This window comes from Astatotilapia calliptera, chromosome 17 (assembly GCF_964374335.1).
Source record: "Astatotilapia calliptera chromosome 17, fAstCal68.1, whole genome shotgun sequence".
Classification (NCBI taxonomy): Eukaryota; Metazoa; Chordata; class Actinopteri; order Cichliformes; family Cichlidae; genus Astatotilapia; species Astatotilapia calliptera.
In genome coordinates this window covers 38,199,375-38,218,235 of record NC_137438.1, presented here as the reverse complement: position 1 = coordinate 38,218,235, position 18,861 = coordinate 38,199,375, and the positions used below count along the sequence as shown (strand labels likewise).

At 41.6% G+C, this 18,861-nt stretch overlaps 1 protein-coding gene across 2 annotated transcripts in view; it reads right to left on the bottom strand.

Moving 5' to 3' along the window:
• The window catches only part of syn3 (synapsin III), a 137,509-nt gene that overhangs the window by 91,114 nt on the left and 27,534 nt on the right, over positions 1-18,861 (bottom strand). For both annotated transcript variants that reach the window (XM_026147442.2, XM_026147441.2), the window contains exons 3-4: positions 18,008-18,065; positions 5,370-5,461 (exon numbers count right to left, since the gene is read on the bottom strand). In XM_026147442.2, the coding sequence (XP_026003227.2) occupies positions 5,370-5,461; positions 18,008-18,065 (150 nt within the window). The remainder of the gene's footprint in view (positions 1-5,369; positions 5,462-18,007; positions 18,066-18,861) is intronic.

The following is an 18,861-nucleotide window of genomic DNA, read 5'->3' as shown; positions in this document are numbered from 1 at the left end:
AGGGCAGAAGTGTGAACAGTCCGTGTTGGGGGTGTGTGGGGTCTTTGAGGATGGAGGCGACGCTCCTCTGGACTCTGCGATGGTAGATGCTCTGCAGAGAGGGCAGCTGTGTGGTGTTCAGTGTCCAGGTGAGGTCCTCGCTGATGTGGATGCCCAGGTACCTAAAGCTGCTCACCCTCTCCACCTCACACTCCTGGACAAACAGCGGCTGGTGAGGCCTCTTCTTCTTCCTCATGTCCACAATCATCTCCTTTGTTTTATCAGTGTTGAGGGTTGTTGTCCTCACACCGTGACACCAGACCGGCATTCTTAACATTTCCTATGTTTAGGCAGGAAGTCCATAAAGCACCAAGACTAATCACGTGCATTTGTTGGACACTAAGGTTCAGCCGGCTAAATCACCAGGTTGGCGTCATCGCTTTCTTGCCAAATCTTGATCTTGGTTAAGGATCTTGTCAAAGCCAATGTGCATCTTATCCTGCTTTGCTTGTGCAGTGGCAAAAGTGTCGTGGAAAGTCTAAATAAACAGATTTTGAATCGCTTATGAAAATCTAACAGGGTGAAGATTTTCCATTCTTGCATTTACATGAGGATATGGAAAATTGAGATTTAATTCCCCAACTTCAAAGGTGCCTTTAGCTCCTTTTGTGATGTCACATTACACGGCATGTTATCATTTGCAGGTTTTTAATTGGCTAACATTTCTTCACAGTGTGCGTTATAGCGCCACCTGTCGCTCTGCCATGAACTTGAAATCACTTGAGATCATTTCTTGAGTTTTCGTGTTTCAAATCAAACTTGGAAAAATCCACATTTAAAAAAATACCCGTGTAAGTGTGGAAATAAGAAGCCTAAGAATCCCATTTGGCAGCAACAACTGCTGTCCTTGGATAACAGCAGGTCCTATAGCCAAGTGTGGCGTGCTGGAGTGAATGTGGTGCATACATAAGTAGACACATTGTGTTTTTATGTGTATCTAATGATAAGAATGAGGCTGGATTTTTGCAATAGCTACATTTATGCTTTCAGGCTTTAGGCCTAGTTCACATTTGTGTTGCCTTTTACAGTGAGCATCAGCTGAGACAACACTGCACTCAGTCAGCAGCAACCCACAAACCAGCTGCTGCAATCAGCAACCGTGCAAGAGCTACGAGACGCAGCTCTCCCAAAGAAAAGATCGCTATCCAAGAAGATGGGCATAAAACAAAGGTAAGACAGCTCCACAACAACCTCACACAAAAAGACGAGGTCCACGAAAAACCAACACCTCGGGTGAAAGCACACACTGACCTTGTCCACCGCGAGAAAAGAAGTAGAATGGAACGACGCCTGTGCTGCTCTTCAAGATAACGTTGCTCGTCAGGAGGAATCCTGCATAACCAAAGTCCAAAAGGAGGAGAAGGAGAGAAACATTCTCTCTGAGAATTTCTGGATGAAGGGAATCAGTGAGATGGAAAAGCAAGAGAGGCAGAAAAAGACACAAAACTCTTCATCAGCAGGATCCAACAGCTTCAGGTGCGCAGCCTGAGCTGATCGTTTGATTTCACGGTAATGTTCTGTTGGATCCCAAAAGCGGTTTCAGAATGTTTCAAACTTTAATGCAGAATCCTTAGTGATTTTTTTTTTGTCAAACAGCTTGCACTTTAGAAAAGGAGCAGGAAGGAGAGGAGGAGAAGAAAGGAAGAGAAAGACTTGGGGGAGATGGAGGGAAGAGGAAAATGCAGAGGAAAGACAATGAAAGAGGGAGGAGGCACAGAGGAGTGTGGAGAAAGCAACTTTGATTCCTACAGTTTCCCCTCTCCACCTTCCTCCATCTGTCCCCTAACTCATCCCTCTCAGAAACTGCCTCTATCCTCCAGCACCAGCTCTCCCATTGCTCCACCACATCCAGAACACTGTGTGAAGGATTCAGGAGACAGCAAACCAGAATCCTACATCTCCTCCATTTTATCCCCATCACACCTTGATCCTTTATCCCCCAACCCTTTTTCCTTACACAATACCCTTTACCCTCCCTCCGTCCCTCCATTTTGCTTCACTGTTTCACTGTAAACAGTTATAAACAGCTGTAAATAACTCAATAAAATGTAATCGATTACATCTAAATCTACAGTGTTTTACTACTAGCTTGTTTTAGAGTCAACAAATGAATATGGATGGATGAGGTCATATGAACAAAAAGTGTTTGTTCATCACTCATGTTAAGATTTAAAATGCATCTCAGCACTGATATTTACTGCATTCCCAGTTGAAAGTATAAAGACAGTTGAAAGATTACATGACTGCCCTGCTAATCTCTAATCATACTCACCAGATGACAAACATTTTGTTTTCAGATACAGTCTCTTTTCCATGAAATATAACTAATATAACCACACTTCAAATAGTAAACTATCAAATCAAACTTGAATCTCTTAAGATATAAAAACAGATTAAAGAGCTGAAGAGCAAAATAAATCCATGTGTGAACTGATTAATATCTTTTATTTTCATGCACATGGATATATCAGGTCAGATTTGCCTTGTTATACCACATAAGCCCAACATGTAAAGTCCATCTTCTACAGCTTAGAGCGGACTGTGCAAAAACCTTGGGCTGTCCCTCTTTTTTCTATTTTGCAAAATGGGAAACAGGTGCAGAAATGTATTGAAATATGCACAAATCCACAGATTTGTACAATTCTAACAAGCTTGAAAGTCAATATTCGGCACCACATTTGGCTTGTCAAATTTTGTATCACAGCCTGGACTCTCTTAGGCTAGCTTTCTTTTTGTTTCTTTAAATCTTCTTTAAAGGCTTCAGGAATAGTTCTTCAGACTTCTTGAGGGTCATTCAAAGCTCTTCTTTGGAGTTTGCTCCGTTTTCGGTCAACACAATCCCACACTGCATTAATAATATTGAGGTCCCGGCTCTGGGGAGACGGGTCCTTGACTGATTCTGTTCCTCTGTGTCTTTTTCTATCCAGGTATGATTTTTCTGCACGGGCAGTGTGTTTAGAGCCATTATCATGCCACTGCCAATCACTCTTTCCTTAGTAAATCGACTTCCGTGGTGGATAGTACTTTCCTGCATTCATAATTGACAAAATTTCCAACACCACTCGCTGATATACAGCACCAAGCCATAACACAGCCTTCTCCGTATCTTAGTTTCCCTGTCAAGAAGTCATTCCTTAAGAATGGCTTCTTGAGTTACAAGAATAAGATTCAGAATAATAAATGATAAGCTAAGCCCAAATAATCTGGCAGTGAATGTCAGTGTTTGTGAGCGAGTAACACCATCTGTAACCAATTTGGCTTCTCCACCATTACAGCAACATCATGAAAAATATTCAACCCCCACAATAACCTCAGTGTCAACTCTGACAACAGGTGGCATTGTAACAGCAGCACCATTCGCCTTCTCGGTCGGCAGTTATTCTCACTTGATTTGTAACATGGTCAGACTTCTTCCCATAACTCCCCATACGCAAAAATATTTCGAGAGGAAAATTAATTTAATGAGATAACAAACATAGATGGTAACGCTGCTAATTAAAAATAAAACATCGATATTGTGTGTATAATACGCACATGTAATTGTTCTTTTTGGATGATTTTGCACAGTTTAGGTTACATTTAAGGATTCTCTTTTATTTTTAACACCGTACAGTTATTGCTACTATTTTATTTCATTTTTAAATTTTCTATAGCTACAGTATCACAACGATAGTTATTATTAATATCATTTTTGTTATTACTATCATTTTGTTTTGTCTCCTCCGAATCCCATTTTGCTCCACTGCTGCTAAATATTAGCTGGATGTTAGCAGCTAATAGGAAGTACCTACGCTTTGGTTTGTTTTGCTTAGGATTGGAAACAGTGCAGTCCAACTGCTGAAAGGTCCATTGGAAAAGTAACATTTTTAACTACCATCTAAAGTGCACTGCTTGGGTTCAGACCACTTCATTGGTTGTTCCAATGATTGCCTAAGAAAGACAAATGATTAGCCAATTAGTGCCATCCAAGCTAAAACCCAGGAAGAGTAATAACTGAAATTACTGGTACCCCCTCAGGTACCACTGCTGGTACCTATCTCAAAAGCCTAGGTGACTTCCTTCTGGAGTTATCGCAGTTACCACACTTATAGGAAACTTGACCTCTGACCTTGACCTTGAGGTTGAGGTCACTAAGATTCTGAGAGTTTTAGTACACACCTATTATGTCAACTTGAAAGTTCCACATTGCTTTGTCCTGAAGTTATTGCATTTTCAAAACGATGTGTCCGCATTGCCCGCCTACCCGCCAGGGAAACAAGGATACACTATCAGGCTTTTACAGCTAAGGCGTAAAACAGAAGAACAATAAGTAGACAGAGGTGTAATATCAACATGGCAATCATAGAACCGCCTACATGAGCAAAATATCTTAACTTAAAATTAAGTTGGATTTATCCTTGTATATGGGTCTCTAGAGGTTAGTTAAGACTAAGACTAAATCCTGTCCCATGTGGAAATGGTTTAGACTGGAGGCAACGTTATCTCACAGCATACATTTCATTTATGAAATTAATCATAATCCAGACCGACTCTTTTAGGAGCCCATTCTTGTGATTCTTGGAACAGGGTCGATAAAACAACAAAAATGGCCTTGACATCGAACAAAAACGTTTGGTCAAGAGCCATTCGTTGATCATTGTGTGCAAGTTTTCCTAAAATGTAACCAGTACTACAGGAAGAGAAGCCCTTCTTGCGAGCTAAAGAATGAAAAGTTTGCTAATATTTTCATTTTTGACCCAACTGCTCAGTACATCACTAAAAACACCAAAGACGTGACTTGTGTGGAGTCCAAGCTTGTCACCATCATCAGCCCACAACAGCTGTACTGAAAGGTTTCATGAAGTAAAAGCAACATGAGGTCTACATGTTATTTAGAAACATTTATGCAAAAAACTAGTACAAGTAGATTAATAGCAACCGTCAGTTTTGCCCGAGTTCTAATTCGGTCACTTAGCTACAACTCCTGCTTGTTTAACGTGCATTTGCAGGGTGGAAAAACCTCACGGTGACGCTGTGAGAGCCAGAGATAAAAGAAAGCTCAAACGCACATGAAAACTGTGACCAAAGTGAAAAGATTAAATAGTTTTCCACTGTCACACAGATTTTCCAGCAAGGATAAAAATTAGTAAGCAAGCCGTTTTTAGTTTTTTCAAAGGCTAAATCGCATTAAAGCATTGATTTTATAGAGTCTCACTCATGCCGGGGGAGGGGGGTTGAAACACAGAGCCATGCTTAACAGCACTGAGAGAAAAGAATTGTGCAGGCTCACTGTGGCACAGTATATATTGGATGGCCCAGTGCCTCAAACGACTTCCCTTCGAGTGTCTTACCTGATCACTTTGGTGCCACCTTTATTGACCTGCATGTCCACCATACATCCCGAGTTAACGTAGGAAGCCAAGTTGATCTCTGAGAACTCTGCCTAGGAGTAACGAAGACAAGGCATGTCAAGATCATACAGCGACATGCACAAACATAGAGCATTTCACAGTCCCTTTGAATCAGTGTCTGCAAGCTGGAAGAAATGTGGACACTGCGTTAGACTGCATTCAAATTTGACTTTATGTTGTTTGTGAAAAGTACCAAAAATCAACAAGATAGTGCTACAACACACTCTTTCACCTCCATTTTACATTTCTGCACTCTCATGGAAATGAGCAAAATACAGAGTGACAAAGTGAGCTGGTGAGAGAAGGCTAATTGAGTTATTCCCAGTCAGTGGCCTCCTGGACAGTGAGGGCCTTGTGAAAGGCCGTAGCCTGGCTACCTAATGACTCAGTCAAACTTCCAGAAATACTCAGAACGAAAGGCGACAGTTGACTTCTGGGAATGGACTTTGTGCACGATTGGGAGGGATGATTCAAATGTCCTTGTACTGATTGTCACAACAGCCCATAAATCTATTCATGTTTACTGCTTTGGACCAAATTTCAGAGTAGAGTAAGAGTAATTCTATCAGATTGATAACCAAGTTACTGCAAAGGATTTCTCAAGGTTTCCTAAAAAAAATGAGCAAAATAGTAAGAAACTTTGTTGCAGCTAGACAGCAATGAGGAAATAGGAAATTACTCCAGTGTGTGCCAGAATACCATAACATCATTAATGGGTGTGCGCATACTTCTGACTGCACCATTCAGTGATGCTGGTCAGAGGTACATCAGACCTTCCTTTCCCCAAACAAGCTCCAACCATTAGAGAATGATCTCAGCACATATGCAGGCAAAGAAAAGCTCATAAAGAAACTCTTTGTAGACCAGAACTTACACAAAACCCAGGCAAACCTGCTAAAATGGGAAAACAACATCATATGTGCCTTTTGGATTAGAGCGTGGAGGTCACGTTCAGCATCATGCTCAGGTTTAGAAATCAATCAGGTCCAAATTTGTTTTTGCTAATATCTTATGTTTAAGGTGAAGCACGTCTAATAACCAACAGAAAAGGCTACACTTCAGAGGAGACGGGCTCCTAGAGTTGCAAATAATCAAAACCAGAAATTTTGAAAGCTGTAAAAAACTATATTTTATCATCTTCCTTCTTTTGTGGGAGTAAAAAGAAACGTGAGCTATACGTATAGCATAATACTGAAAGTAAATACTGAAATTAAAACTGCACAAAGGAAAAAGTTCCTTACTCAGTGGCTCTGGCCCTACTGTGCCTCTGATTCGCCCATCGCTCCTAAATCAATCTATTATCCTTCCTTGTGGGTGATTTATCAACCTAACCTTCTCAATACATCCCAGTAAGAGGGACTGTAGGACAGGCAAGGACTTCATAAAACTTTCAAATTAAAAGTCATGTGGCAAATGAACACTGATTTGTCTCAGTTTTATTGTCTTGTTTTGGAAGAGAAATTACCGAGGTCCAGACCTTGGTGACCTAATATCTGTGGTGGGGTCAGAATTTGGCATAAACAACATGAAAGCATGCCTTGTTTGCTCAGTCAACAGCTCAGGCTGCTGGTGGTGTAATGGTGTGGGAAATATTTTCTTGGCACACTTTGGGCCTCTTCCTACCAAGTCGGAATCGTTTCAATGCCGCTGCTTATCTCAGTATTTTTGCTAATCATGCCATTCCCTCTATGACCACAGTATATCCATCTTCTGACTGCTGCTTAAAGCAGGACAATGCACCAGGTCACGATGCTCAGAACATCCTAAAGTGGTTTTATGAACACGACAAAGAGTTCAAAATAATAATTGTACTCAAATAACCATCACAGTCATCAGATCTCAATCCAATAGAGCAACCGTGAGTGGAACAGTAGATTTGAATCATGGGTGTGCAACAACTGTGTGATGGTATCATGTCCATATGGAGCAGCATCTCTGAAGGATGTTTCCAGCATCTTATTGAATCTCTGCCAACCCAAAAGTGGATCCAACCCAGTTTCTACTAAAGTTACTGCTGAGTGTATATCTACCTCTAACCATTAAACGAATGGTTATGAAGTTATGCTTAGACCTTTACTGTCAACTGTGGCACTCACCCATATGGCAAACTCCAGGACTTAAAATTCAACCACAAATTGTGGTTCAGCTCCACTTGGGCCTCATGTTCTCCCCAAGAATTCCCATATCCTCTAATTAAATAGTAAATGGACTAGTTCTTATGTAGTTTTTCTACTCTACGTGATCACTCGAAGCAAAGCACTCTGAGTGCACGACATGCTTCATTCATCCAATTCTCCGATGAATGCCTCAGAGTATCTTGAGGCATTGCCATTCAGTATCTCACCCAAAGACACTTTGGCAAACAAACTGGAACAGCCAGAGACCAAAACACCAAACTTCCAGTACGTAGATAACTTTCTCTACCTCCTGAGCAAGTTTGTTAAAAAAATAAATTTCTGTTCTTTGCTAGCCAACATTAATACCTCTTTGTGTCGTGAATTACTCATGCTAACTAGGATTAGCTAAAAATTCTCCAGCTGTACCTTCTTGTACAAATACATCATATCCACTTAAAAAACACAACACACATTTACAGTCATTGGTGCCCCTACAGCTACTGTAGTCAGTTATAACGAGTTGAATTGCATTATACAGCAGAAACAATATGTCTGCGTAATATAACCAAAGCTACACCCTAAATATGCAGCTCCAGCCTGTTTGTCAGACCTCATTCCTCACTCTGAACATGCTCTCTGCTTTCCCTCAGAGGAGAGTCTGTCAAGCTGTGTCACTGTAAACTTCCATCTGCCGCAGGTACAGAACGCCCCTGGAGGGACACTAAACAGCAGTCGGTTGACCTCAGACACGAAACGCTGCCGTTTGGTAGTCGTCACATCAGTTTCAAGTATGAGACATGACACTCACGTAGTGGATTAAATGGGCCCTAAACAAGTAGCCTGCTCTCTGTGGAAAAGCAAAAAGTCAATCTGAAGTGACGTGGTCGACTCTCGAGCGCCACATTTCACAGGAAACACGGCTGCATTTCCTGGTGTGCTAATCCCAAGCCAGCTGTGGCTTGGCTGTGGCTCGGTGAGCAAAAATGAAATAATAACCAAGCGACCATTTCATAACCATTTCACAAAAGTGTCAAACGGAGAGCCAAGCGTTTGTTTGGTTCTCAGCTCTGCTTTAACTGCTGCATGATTACGCCACGAGGACGAGATACTGAAAACACTGCTTTTGGCTGGAGAGCCGGACCCAAAAAGCATATCAAAATGTAGCACACCTAATGGGCTACATCTGAAGCCTCTGTCAGTGCGCCCCAGGGTGGCTGTGGCTACAATGTAGCTGCCATCACCAGTGTGTGAATGTGTGTGTGAATGGGTGGATGACTGGTTGTGTAAAGCGCTTTGGGGTCCTTAGGGACTAGTAAAGCACTATACAAATACAGGCCATTTACCATTTGAAGATACTATTATTATTATTCTGAAAAAGAAAATTCTTCTTATTTTTACAATTCAAATGTTTCCCAAGGACACTCATGGGGTGAAAAACACCTTCCCACAGTGATATCTGGCCTTTGGAATAAATCCCAGAACACATGTACAGCACATGGCTAATGACATATGGCATTCAGCTAATCAAATACGTTTATGACTCGAGGGCTGGCGGTCTAAATCATGGACTTGTTAGATGCAAGAAACCCTTTGCAGCTGGTCTGACAGATCTGCATTAAGGTATGTCACAGTTCACAGCTTGGAGAAAGTTGTAGTTAACTGCAAGAATGGTCAGCAAACCATTTTTTTTCTTTATTCACAGTGTCACTGGTAGACTGCTTTTATTCTACCAGTGTAGAACTCTTACAAAATCCCAAATTCATTACACATTACAGAAACACCTAAGACATTCCCCCTTAGGTGTTGGCAGACAACAGTACAGATAAAAAAAAAAGTCAATATCAGATTTAGTTTACAATTCTAACAAGCTTGATCACACACTGCCTACATAATGTTAAGGTTCGGGCTCTGGGGTGGCCAGTCCATGACTGGTAGTGTCCCATTATGTCTTTTTCTATCCGGGTTTGCTTTTACTGGACTGGAACTAGATTTGGAATCACTGTCAGACCGAAACGTGACGCTATTACCAATCAGTTGCTTTCCAGAGCAGTATTTTCCTGCATTCATTCTTCCATCACTTTTGATAAGATCATCACTGGATGAATTCAGCCAAAAACCATGACAGCCTCCACTGTGTTTTGATGGTTATACCTTTCTCTTACATATTAAAGCTGATTTTAACCAAAAAAAATGTAAAATGTGGATTCATCACTCATTTTCAGTCCAGTATTTGCGTAATTTAATAAACAAATAAGCTTGCATTGCTAGTTAAGCAAATTGGTATCTGGACATCCTCAAGCTGTGTTTTTCATCTGAGGCTTTGCCAAACTTTATTGAGACTCACACGGGCTTTCATCTACATAAAAAGGACTATTATCAGGATAGGATAGCTCTGTGGCCCATGTAAACCTTGTATGGGGGAGTAAACTTCCTTTAAAAAGAATTTGCTGAGTAACAAAACTGTTCAGGTTTTTTTGGGTGGGGTTGGAGGGGCAAGAGCGAGAGGGAGGGAAAAAAAAGAAACACCCACCTCTTTTAATTTATTGTTTTGCACTCTCAGAGGAAGAGCAGGGGGCGAATAAATACCATAATCTTATTTCAGGGACAACGAGGCGCCACTCTTGCTCACTGTGCCTGAAGGACATGTATTTGGCTCTGGTGCTTTTCTCAGCTCCCCTCTTACTGATACCCATTCCCAAAAGAAACATCTGTGTGCTTTGCAGCACATGCCGTGCCAAGAAAGGCTCCTAAATGCACAACACACCCAAATGCACACTGACTGCGTGACACTCCCATGCACATGTACGCACTAATGCACCGTGCTGCTTCTAAACAAATCCCATCCCAAACACCAGGGCCTACAGTGGCTTGTGTGGCGACCTGATAAAACCAGAGAGTGGGCAACATTTTGGCAAGCTTCAAGAATTACACACCATCTCCAATTGGCTGGTTACATTTAAAAGGAGTGCTAACAGCCAGTGTCACTGGGTAGTAATGGATAAAGAAGCTGGTACAGGGCACAGGCCCAGAAGCCAGGGCAGGAGGCTTTTCACAGTGCCATGGTTACCATCACGGTACCACATTCAGACACTTGCCTTGGAACAGCTCTTGCCCTGGGAAAGGAAAACAGGAAGTGATACACAGGACAACTGCCTCCAGAACTGATTCTTCTCATCTGTTGACCTGCATCCAGGCTGAATTAAGAATGGTGTGCAGTCAAACTGCTATAGCAGAAACACAGTTTGGGAGAAAGTTGATTTACGATTAAGTTTAACTATGGCTCAAAGCTGAGAACAACAAATCTTGCTTACTTAAGCTTGTTTGAATTTCTGCACTTTCAGTTTCATTGTCATTCCCTCTACTCACAGCTACTTTCATCACAGTCATCCAAACTTGTGATCTTTTCTTCTTTTTAGCACACAGCTAACATCTAACTGGCCTTTGAATCACATACAGCCTCTTCCTGACTGATAAAGTCTCATACTAGGCAAACACTGCTGTGGTGAAAGGCAACAAGGAGTATTTATTTGTGCGCTCTGTCAACTTATGCCAAGTTACATTAACCCATGGATACTGTTTACAGTAAACACCATCTGACAGCAGCTCATCTGGAATCTTTGTTGGTATTTTTAGATCTGGACTAAGGAAGGTTATTAACTTTCACGTGGGTAAAGGTGCCTTTTGCTTGGTCCTGAATCAAAAACAACTTAAACGGACCAGCCACGTTACACCTAAATCTTTGATTTGCAAAAATGTCCAGAACGACAATTTTTTTTTTCTTGAAGGTAAAAACATTTGATAATTTTTTACATAAAATATTTCATGATTTCCAGTTTTGACTGAAGGAGCAAACCAGAGATTAGTTGAAGTATTAAAGCTGAAATTGTCTGAATTTATTTGAAGTGTAACACGTGCAATGGAAATTTTGGGTCTTTAAGTTCGCAAGTCTCCAGGACAAACTGAACTGTCATCTTAAGCGTAAGCGGTGAAGTCTCAGTAACTGTCACGGTACTTGGTCACAGACCCAATGCTTTGTGTTTTTTGGTGAACTGATAGTTCTGATTATCGTTATGATTTATGGTTTTCTGCTTATGTTACATCGTCAGTCCTTGGATTGTGGTTTCTGTTTTGTATCATCTCTGTGCTTCAGGTTTCTATGTTTCCACGTCTTAGTGTCTAGTCTGCATCTTGGTGCTGTGTCTCAGTTTCCTGTTTTACTTTGGTAGTCCTGGTCCCATGTTTATGGTTTCAGTTCTGCTTCCCAGCGTCTCGTCATGAGTGCATTATCCCAGCTGTGTTTCCCTCTTGTCTCCCATTCCCTGATTATGCCAGCATGTATTTAAGCCCTGTGTTTTTCCCACGTGTCCTCCGTGTTAGCTGTGTGTTCCTCAGTCGTCATGTTTTGTCAGGTTATGTCATGAACTCCCAGTTGAGGTCATCCTTCCCAGTTTGGATTTTGGTTTTGTTTCTAGTGCTCATGTATTGTGTTTCTAAGTTCGTTTTCTGCCAGTGAATAAAAACTGCCTCTCACTACCCCTAGCTCCAATTGTGTGATTTCTTTTCACCTCAAAATAGATGTTTTTCTGCTCCAAACTGCTTCTTTTATTGCTTTACATCTCTGGTTTCAATGGGGGAAAACCTTGACAAACTGACACCTAGTTTAAAAACAACTCTAAATAGAAAACGTTACATAAATATAGCAGTTTTATTAATCCCACATTATCTGGCATGTGATGCGCTGTTTTTGTTATTTGAGGTCGAGCTGTTCAGTTTTACGCTGCAGTCAGAACAAAACTGCGTGACTTGACTCAGCACATGGGGAACACGCAGTAGTTGCGGGGCAGATACTTTGTTTAATGTTTTCGTCGTTCTCGATAAGCTCGGCTGAATCCCATGCTGATGCAATTGAGAAGCCTGAAGTACAGTGGACTATTCATATGCACCACAGAGAGGTATTTGTTGCTAATAGCTACCACCTTGTGCAACAGTGAAATAATCCACTGAGGCATTGACGGCTGAAATTCACGACAGATGCTAAGTGCAACGGAGCAACAGAAGGCAGCAAGTTACACACCAAACCATCCGTCTTCTGAAAGCTCTCCTCACATGCCCTATGTCATGGGCAAGTACGAGCCAAAAAATGGTACGGATAACATACAGCCAACTGCCTGTGAGCTGCCATGACTGCAGCGGAAAGGAGCGTGGACGGCGCTGAGGTCATATGCCTGCCCAGCAGATGTTGCCCCGCGCGACCCAAACCACACGAGCCGGCAACCCTACAGAAGTGCCTCTTGTTCTTTTGCAAACAACAGACCTCTTCAGTTCTGTTTAATCTGTCCAATTGTGTAAATTACAGTGTTTATGAGTTGTGGGTAGTAAACAGGCAGTTTGTCTGCCAGCCTGTTGTTGGGTGTCATTACGTCTGTGATCAACATTGATTGTAGCTGTTGAACTTTACAAAAATCTTGCAGCAGACTGTCAGAATTTTCTAAATATCTAAAAGTGAAACAGGCACGGTAAAAAAAACTGCCAGTGCACGAGAAACTAAATAAGAAGGTCTTGAACTTGGCACTGCCACAAGGCTGCAACACATCCAAGACCCTTCAGACACATACAAAAGGCATTGTAGGAGATGGATATCCCACAAGCTCCAGAGATCTGTGGAATGTACCACTCGTCTGAATGAACACAGCTCTTGAGTCTAAATGTAAAACAGCAGGCAAGTGTTCAAATAACAAATTGACTGAGTCAGTGGGTCGAATAATCTACAGCCACCTACTGCGAGATAAAACTCCTCAAGTTAACATCTATGAAGGATATAATACAGACGCAGGTCAGAAGACGGGGTTATGTTAGGGATATAATTGATTTCTGATGTTTCCCTGTTTGGGCCTTGCTTGGTTAGACAGGACCACAGTGAGGTAGAAATATCTGGGAAATCTGTAGATATGTAGCCTTTGTCATAACTGTTTTTACCCTTTTAGTATTTAGCAAATTTCATTAATGTTCAGTGGGGGGTTGCAAAGGAAATGGTTTGTAGTGAGTTGTACGTGAGGCCGAACACTAAGGATGTGCAACAGGTTAGAGTGATTAAAGATTGGGATGGAAATGCAGGGAACTGTGCTCTCCCCTTTTCTCTTCATCATCTATAGAGCCGACTTCAAGTACATCAAAGAAACTCGTCTCCTGCAGAAATTCTCTGATGACACAGCCATTACTGGAAGTATGGAGATGGGATAGGAAGAGGCGTACAGAGGACTGACTGATCGGTGTGTGAGGTGAATCACCTGCAGCTAAATGTGGCCAAAACAAAGGAGCTGGTGGAGGACTTTGGCAGGAACAGATCCCGACCCTCCCCCGTCTGCATTGGTAGGACTGATGTTGAAATATTCACAATATAAAATTTGGGGCGATCGTGGCTCAAGAGTTGGCAGTTCGTCTTGTTATCAGAAGGTTGCCGGTTCGAGCCCGGCTCCGACAGTCTCGGTCGTTGTGTCCTTGGGCAAGACACTTCCCGTTGCCTACTGGTGGTGGTCAGAGGGCCCGGTGGCGCCAGTGTCTGGCAGCCTCGCCTCTGTCAGTGCGCCCCAGGGTGGCTGTGGCTACAATGTAGCTGCCATCACCAGTGTGTGAATGGGTGGATGTAGTGTAAAGTGCTTTGGGGTCCATAGGGACTAAGTAAAGCGCTATACAAATACAGGCAGTTTACCATTTACATAAGTATCAACTGGACCACAGGCTGCAGTGGTCTGCTAACACTGACGCTGCCTACAAAAAGGGTCTGAGCTGGACTTACTTTCTACAAAAGCTCAGATACTTCAATGTATGCAGCTGGCTGCTCTAAATGTTTTATCAGTCTGTTGTTGCGAGCACCATCTTCTTTGCTGCGGCGTGCAGGGGGCGAGGCATCAAGCAAAGGACGCAAACAAACTGAACAAACTCATCAGAAAGGCCGGGTCTGTTGAGGCAGGGTACACCCTGGAAAGGTCGCCAGTCTGTCGCAGGGCTAACACACAGAGACAGACAACCATTCACATTCACTCCTATGGGCAATTTGGATTAATCAATTAACCTATCCCCACAAGCTGCATGTCTTTAGACGGTGGGAGGAAGCCGGAGTACCCGGAGGGAACCCACGCAAACACGGGGAGAACATGTAAACTCCACACAGAAAGACCCCGGCCTGATGGTGGAATTGAACTCAGGACCTTCTTGCTGTGCGGCAACAGTGCTAACCACGGTGCCACTGTGCTGCCTAACTGCTTCAATGAAAGAAAGAAATCTACAACTCCCAGCCCGATGACTGCCGAGTGCAGTGAAGAAGTTACACAGAAACAGGCTCTCTGCAGTCAGGACTGTTTGTGTGTTTGTAATCCAGAAGGTATGCTGACTTACAGTTACCCTCAACCCCAACAGAATCAAGAAATACTACTGAACAAGCTGCATGTAATGATTTTGTGAGAAAGCAATGGGTTCAAGCTTGTTTTATGAGTCACTTAGGAGCACAAATAAGCCACCAGCAGCACTGCCACAAGCATCTGTTTAGTGGTTAAAAAAAGAAAAATGGGATTAGCCAGTGTACACGGGGCTGTGAGCATCAACTAATCTGAAGTTCGAAGTGAGTCGTGTAAATAAGAGGCAGCACACTTTAATGAGAGATCACATCTGAGAATCAAAGCCAGTCTCTCCTGGTTCTCTTTCGGACAAGTTCGGACTGGCATCCGGCCTCCTTTAGTGCACCATCACACGCTGTGGTGAGTGTGTGCTCTGCGAGTCTAAAGATGGTACCTTATATGGCAGCAAGCAAGTCAGAGAAGAGTTATGAAGGTTTGGCATTGCTTTAGAAAGCTTAACCAGCATGAACATGATGCATGGCAACTAGCAAACTAAATGTCCATCCATGTAAGGCATGCAGTTTGTAATTACATTATAACAGAGAAAAAACAGCTCAGGGAGCACCTAAACGGCCTTCATGTTGAGCTATCTTTCAACTCTGGTGAAAAAAACAAAGAGGCTATTTTCAGTACTGGGCAAAAATCTTGAGCCACCCTTGATTTCTTTATGTTTTGCTTCTGAAAAGCCACACTGTCTTGTAATTTTTCAATGCAGTCTTGAGCAGCCGCTCTTACTTTGAACATTGGCCCCCTTTTTTTACCAGTGCTGTGTCTATACAAAGCAGACAAATTAGCAAAGAGCTCATTTAAATTGTATCTTTAGGCACTTTGTCACTAGCAGCCCGTCACACCATTTATTCCCATTTCTTTAGTTGTAAAAGTGCCAAAGATAACACAGTTTGACAGGCATAAAAAAGTATTTTTGCACCAACAAAGTGATTCCCAAAGAGCTATTAGCTAAATACTTGACATATCTTGGCATGGTGTACATTTTGTTAAAGAAAATTGAGGAAAACTGAACAAGCGGAGGACAAAAAAGGAAGTGGCAGGCCCCAAAAACTAAATCTGAAGCAACTGAATATAATCTAAATGTCATGTTCTTCAAAAATGACAAAAAAAAAATACAACAAAGACTTAAGAGATGTATCTGGCCCTTCAGTCGATCACAGAGGAGGCTCTGTCATGGTGTGGAACTGCATTTCAGCTCCCAAACTGTCACACTGGATGGAAATATGAAAGCAGAAAAGTGCAGTTAGATTTTTCTTATCTGCCAAGTAATATCATCTGGAAAGTGTTTGACTGGCAACAGCAATTATCCCAAACACACTCCCAGTGCAGTGTGTAAAAACATTCCTGGATAGAAAAGCACACAGTGGAAACCTATCAGACATTGATTGGCCTCCCCAAAGCCCAAAGTCACTCAAGAAAGGACATTTATATAAGAAGCCAACAACAGTGGAATTCAAGAGAGCAGAAGCCAGTGCAGTGGGACTCTCTGCTTTTATTGTTGTTCCCTAAAATGGTTCATCGCAGCATGTCGCAAAGTTTTCACACAGAGATCGTGTTTCCATCATTCTGAGGCTCCAAACAGCCGATGAAGAATCTGGCTGCTGAAGGCAATTAGCAACCGACTTGTATTTGTCAGTGCAGGGGGCTTCTGGGAAAGAGGGTCGAACAAAATCCAAGTAGGTCAGTTCAAGCTATAGCTGAGCTATGTGGGGGGTGGAGGGGTGCTCATACGTCGCTTCACCCTCACTATTCTCTTAAGGGAGCTTATTATTAAATCAGCTGCATTTTTATTGGAGTTCAATAATTATGAGGCCGCAAGATTAAAAAAAAAGAAAAATCGATTTTCAAAAGAAAGTGTTGATTCATTCCAGCTCCCACGCCGTCCTGGAAGGAGGATGTGACCACAACAGTTGAGAGTAAAGCAAACAGGCTATAAAATCAGCGTTCCAGCTTTCTGCGGTTTCTTTCCCTTCTCACATAAAAACACACCACTCCATTTCAAAGACAGCTTCAGTCTCAACAATGGCTTGCACATGTCAAACTGAACAGCTTTTTTAAGGTAAATTAGATGGTATCTACACACTGTAAATACCGTATGTCTAGACATATAAGCGGTAATTTCATAACTGTGCTGAATTAACGTACGCTTTCTTCCTTACAGGAATAATTGAATATGGTGACACATGAGTGGAAGCGTTAGGAGGTTTTTTCCCCTAAACAACTAAAGCATTCACTTAAATGTTATACGCTGTTAATTAAAAAAAAAAAAACTCTTATCATTTAGATTTCAAGACTGAGAAGAAATTTTAAGTGTCCATTAAGACAAAGAACAACTTCATTAACTTAAATTAGCCGTTAAGCTAGCGGTGTAGTTTTAGCTTGAAGAAAACATGAAAAGTAAGACCTCAAACCCTCATGTTCGAAAGAAAAATACAATAAAGGTTTCATTTTATAATACTGGACTTATTTTTCTACGAAGGTTTGAACTTTGCGAGTGTTTAAACAAGAGAGAAACGTGTGAAAATGTTCATGTCTGTCTGAGAAAAGTGCATAAAGTGTGTAATGTTTTTTTTATAGCCTTAATATATCTATAATAACTGTAAAATAATTAAGCTGACTACTTCGCGGATTTCGTCTGTTGCAGGTTATTTTTGGAACGTAACTCCTGCGATAAACAAGGGACCACTGCACACATGTCCCAAAGTGCCAAACTGATGATTTACAAAAACTTTAAATGGAAGACGACATGTAGCTCGTCAGGACTGCCATAGTCTGTCAACATTTATTACATTCTTATTAAATGGACAATAACCTTGGTGTGCATTATTCATTATTATACAGTTTTGGTTTTGAACAGATAAAAAACCAAACATTTTGTAAATCATTTCATATCATTTATTACAAATATTTTAGTGACATGTTGCTGCGCAATCAGTACGAAGCTGTTAAGAGGCAAAATATTTATGTTTAAAGGATCAATGAGTACATAACACAATAGCTATCAATGATGACTTTAAAATAATGAATAGGCAGAATAGCGTTATTAAATACACTGTACCTGCTCGACACGGATCTCGTACTCCCCGTTCAGCTTTTTCCCTCGGAAATACTTGGCCCTAGATGAAATAAAAGAGAGAATTTGTAAAAGAAATGATAATAGATTTGCTTTTGATCCATATCAGATGATTTCTTTTGTTTGCATTATGCACATTTGGCATTTCTACAGTGGAATTCTGATTTCAGCCGATACTCAGAGGGTATAAATCACTATTCCAACACAAAATGATTTGTTACTATAGGTCATATGCACTGATTCCGCTCCTGCAGAATAATGTACGTGCTCTAAACACTCCTAACAGTGAAAACAACCTTAAAATATCTTTGTTTATTTGATAGAAAGAGGGCTGAAATTTCAACAGACCTTCCAAAATACCTTGCAAGTAGGCAAAATAATGACTCACATTTTCCATGATTACAGAATCTGACCTTGCGGGGCTTCAAGTAAACACAATCCCTTGGCTAAGGGTGAAAAAAAGTGCTTTTAATAAAGGCAGCACAATGAATGAGTAGCTGCGTGTTGCTTTTTCTCATGTGTTTGTGGCAGCAGTTTGTAGAGCAGGTGAAACTGCACTGCGGTTGCTACATATTGAGCACTTACTCACTAAACTAAGTTTAGAAGTCACGTGACAGTCACACGGGAAAAAAAACAGGAATCATCTTGTCCTGATGTGCAGCAGTTTCCTTCAGGTCTGACACAATTAAGTTCCAGTTACCAGAAGAGTTATCTTACATCCCATCAGACTTTGTCCTGTCAGACTTGCAGAATTTAGATTTACCAAGAGGCACGTGGCTTCTGTGAGCTATTTCAAGATGTTTGTGTACAGAAAAGTGAAACGTGAACTTTTTCTCTTT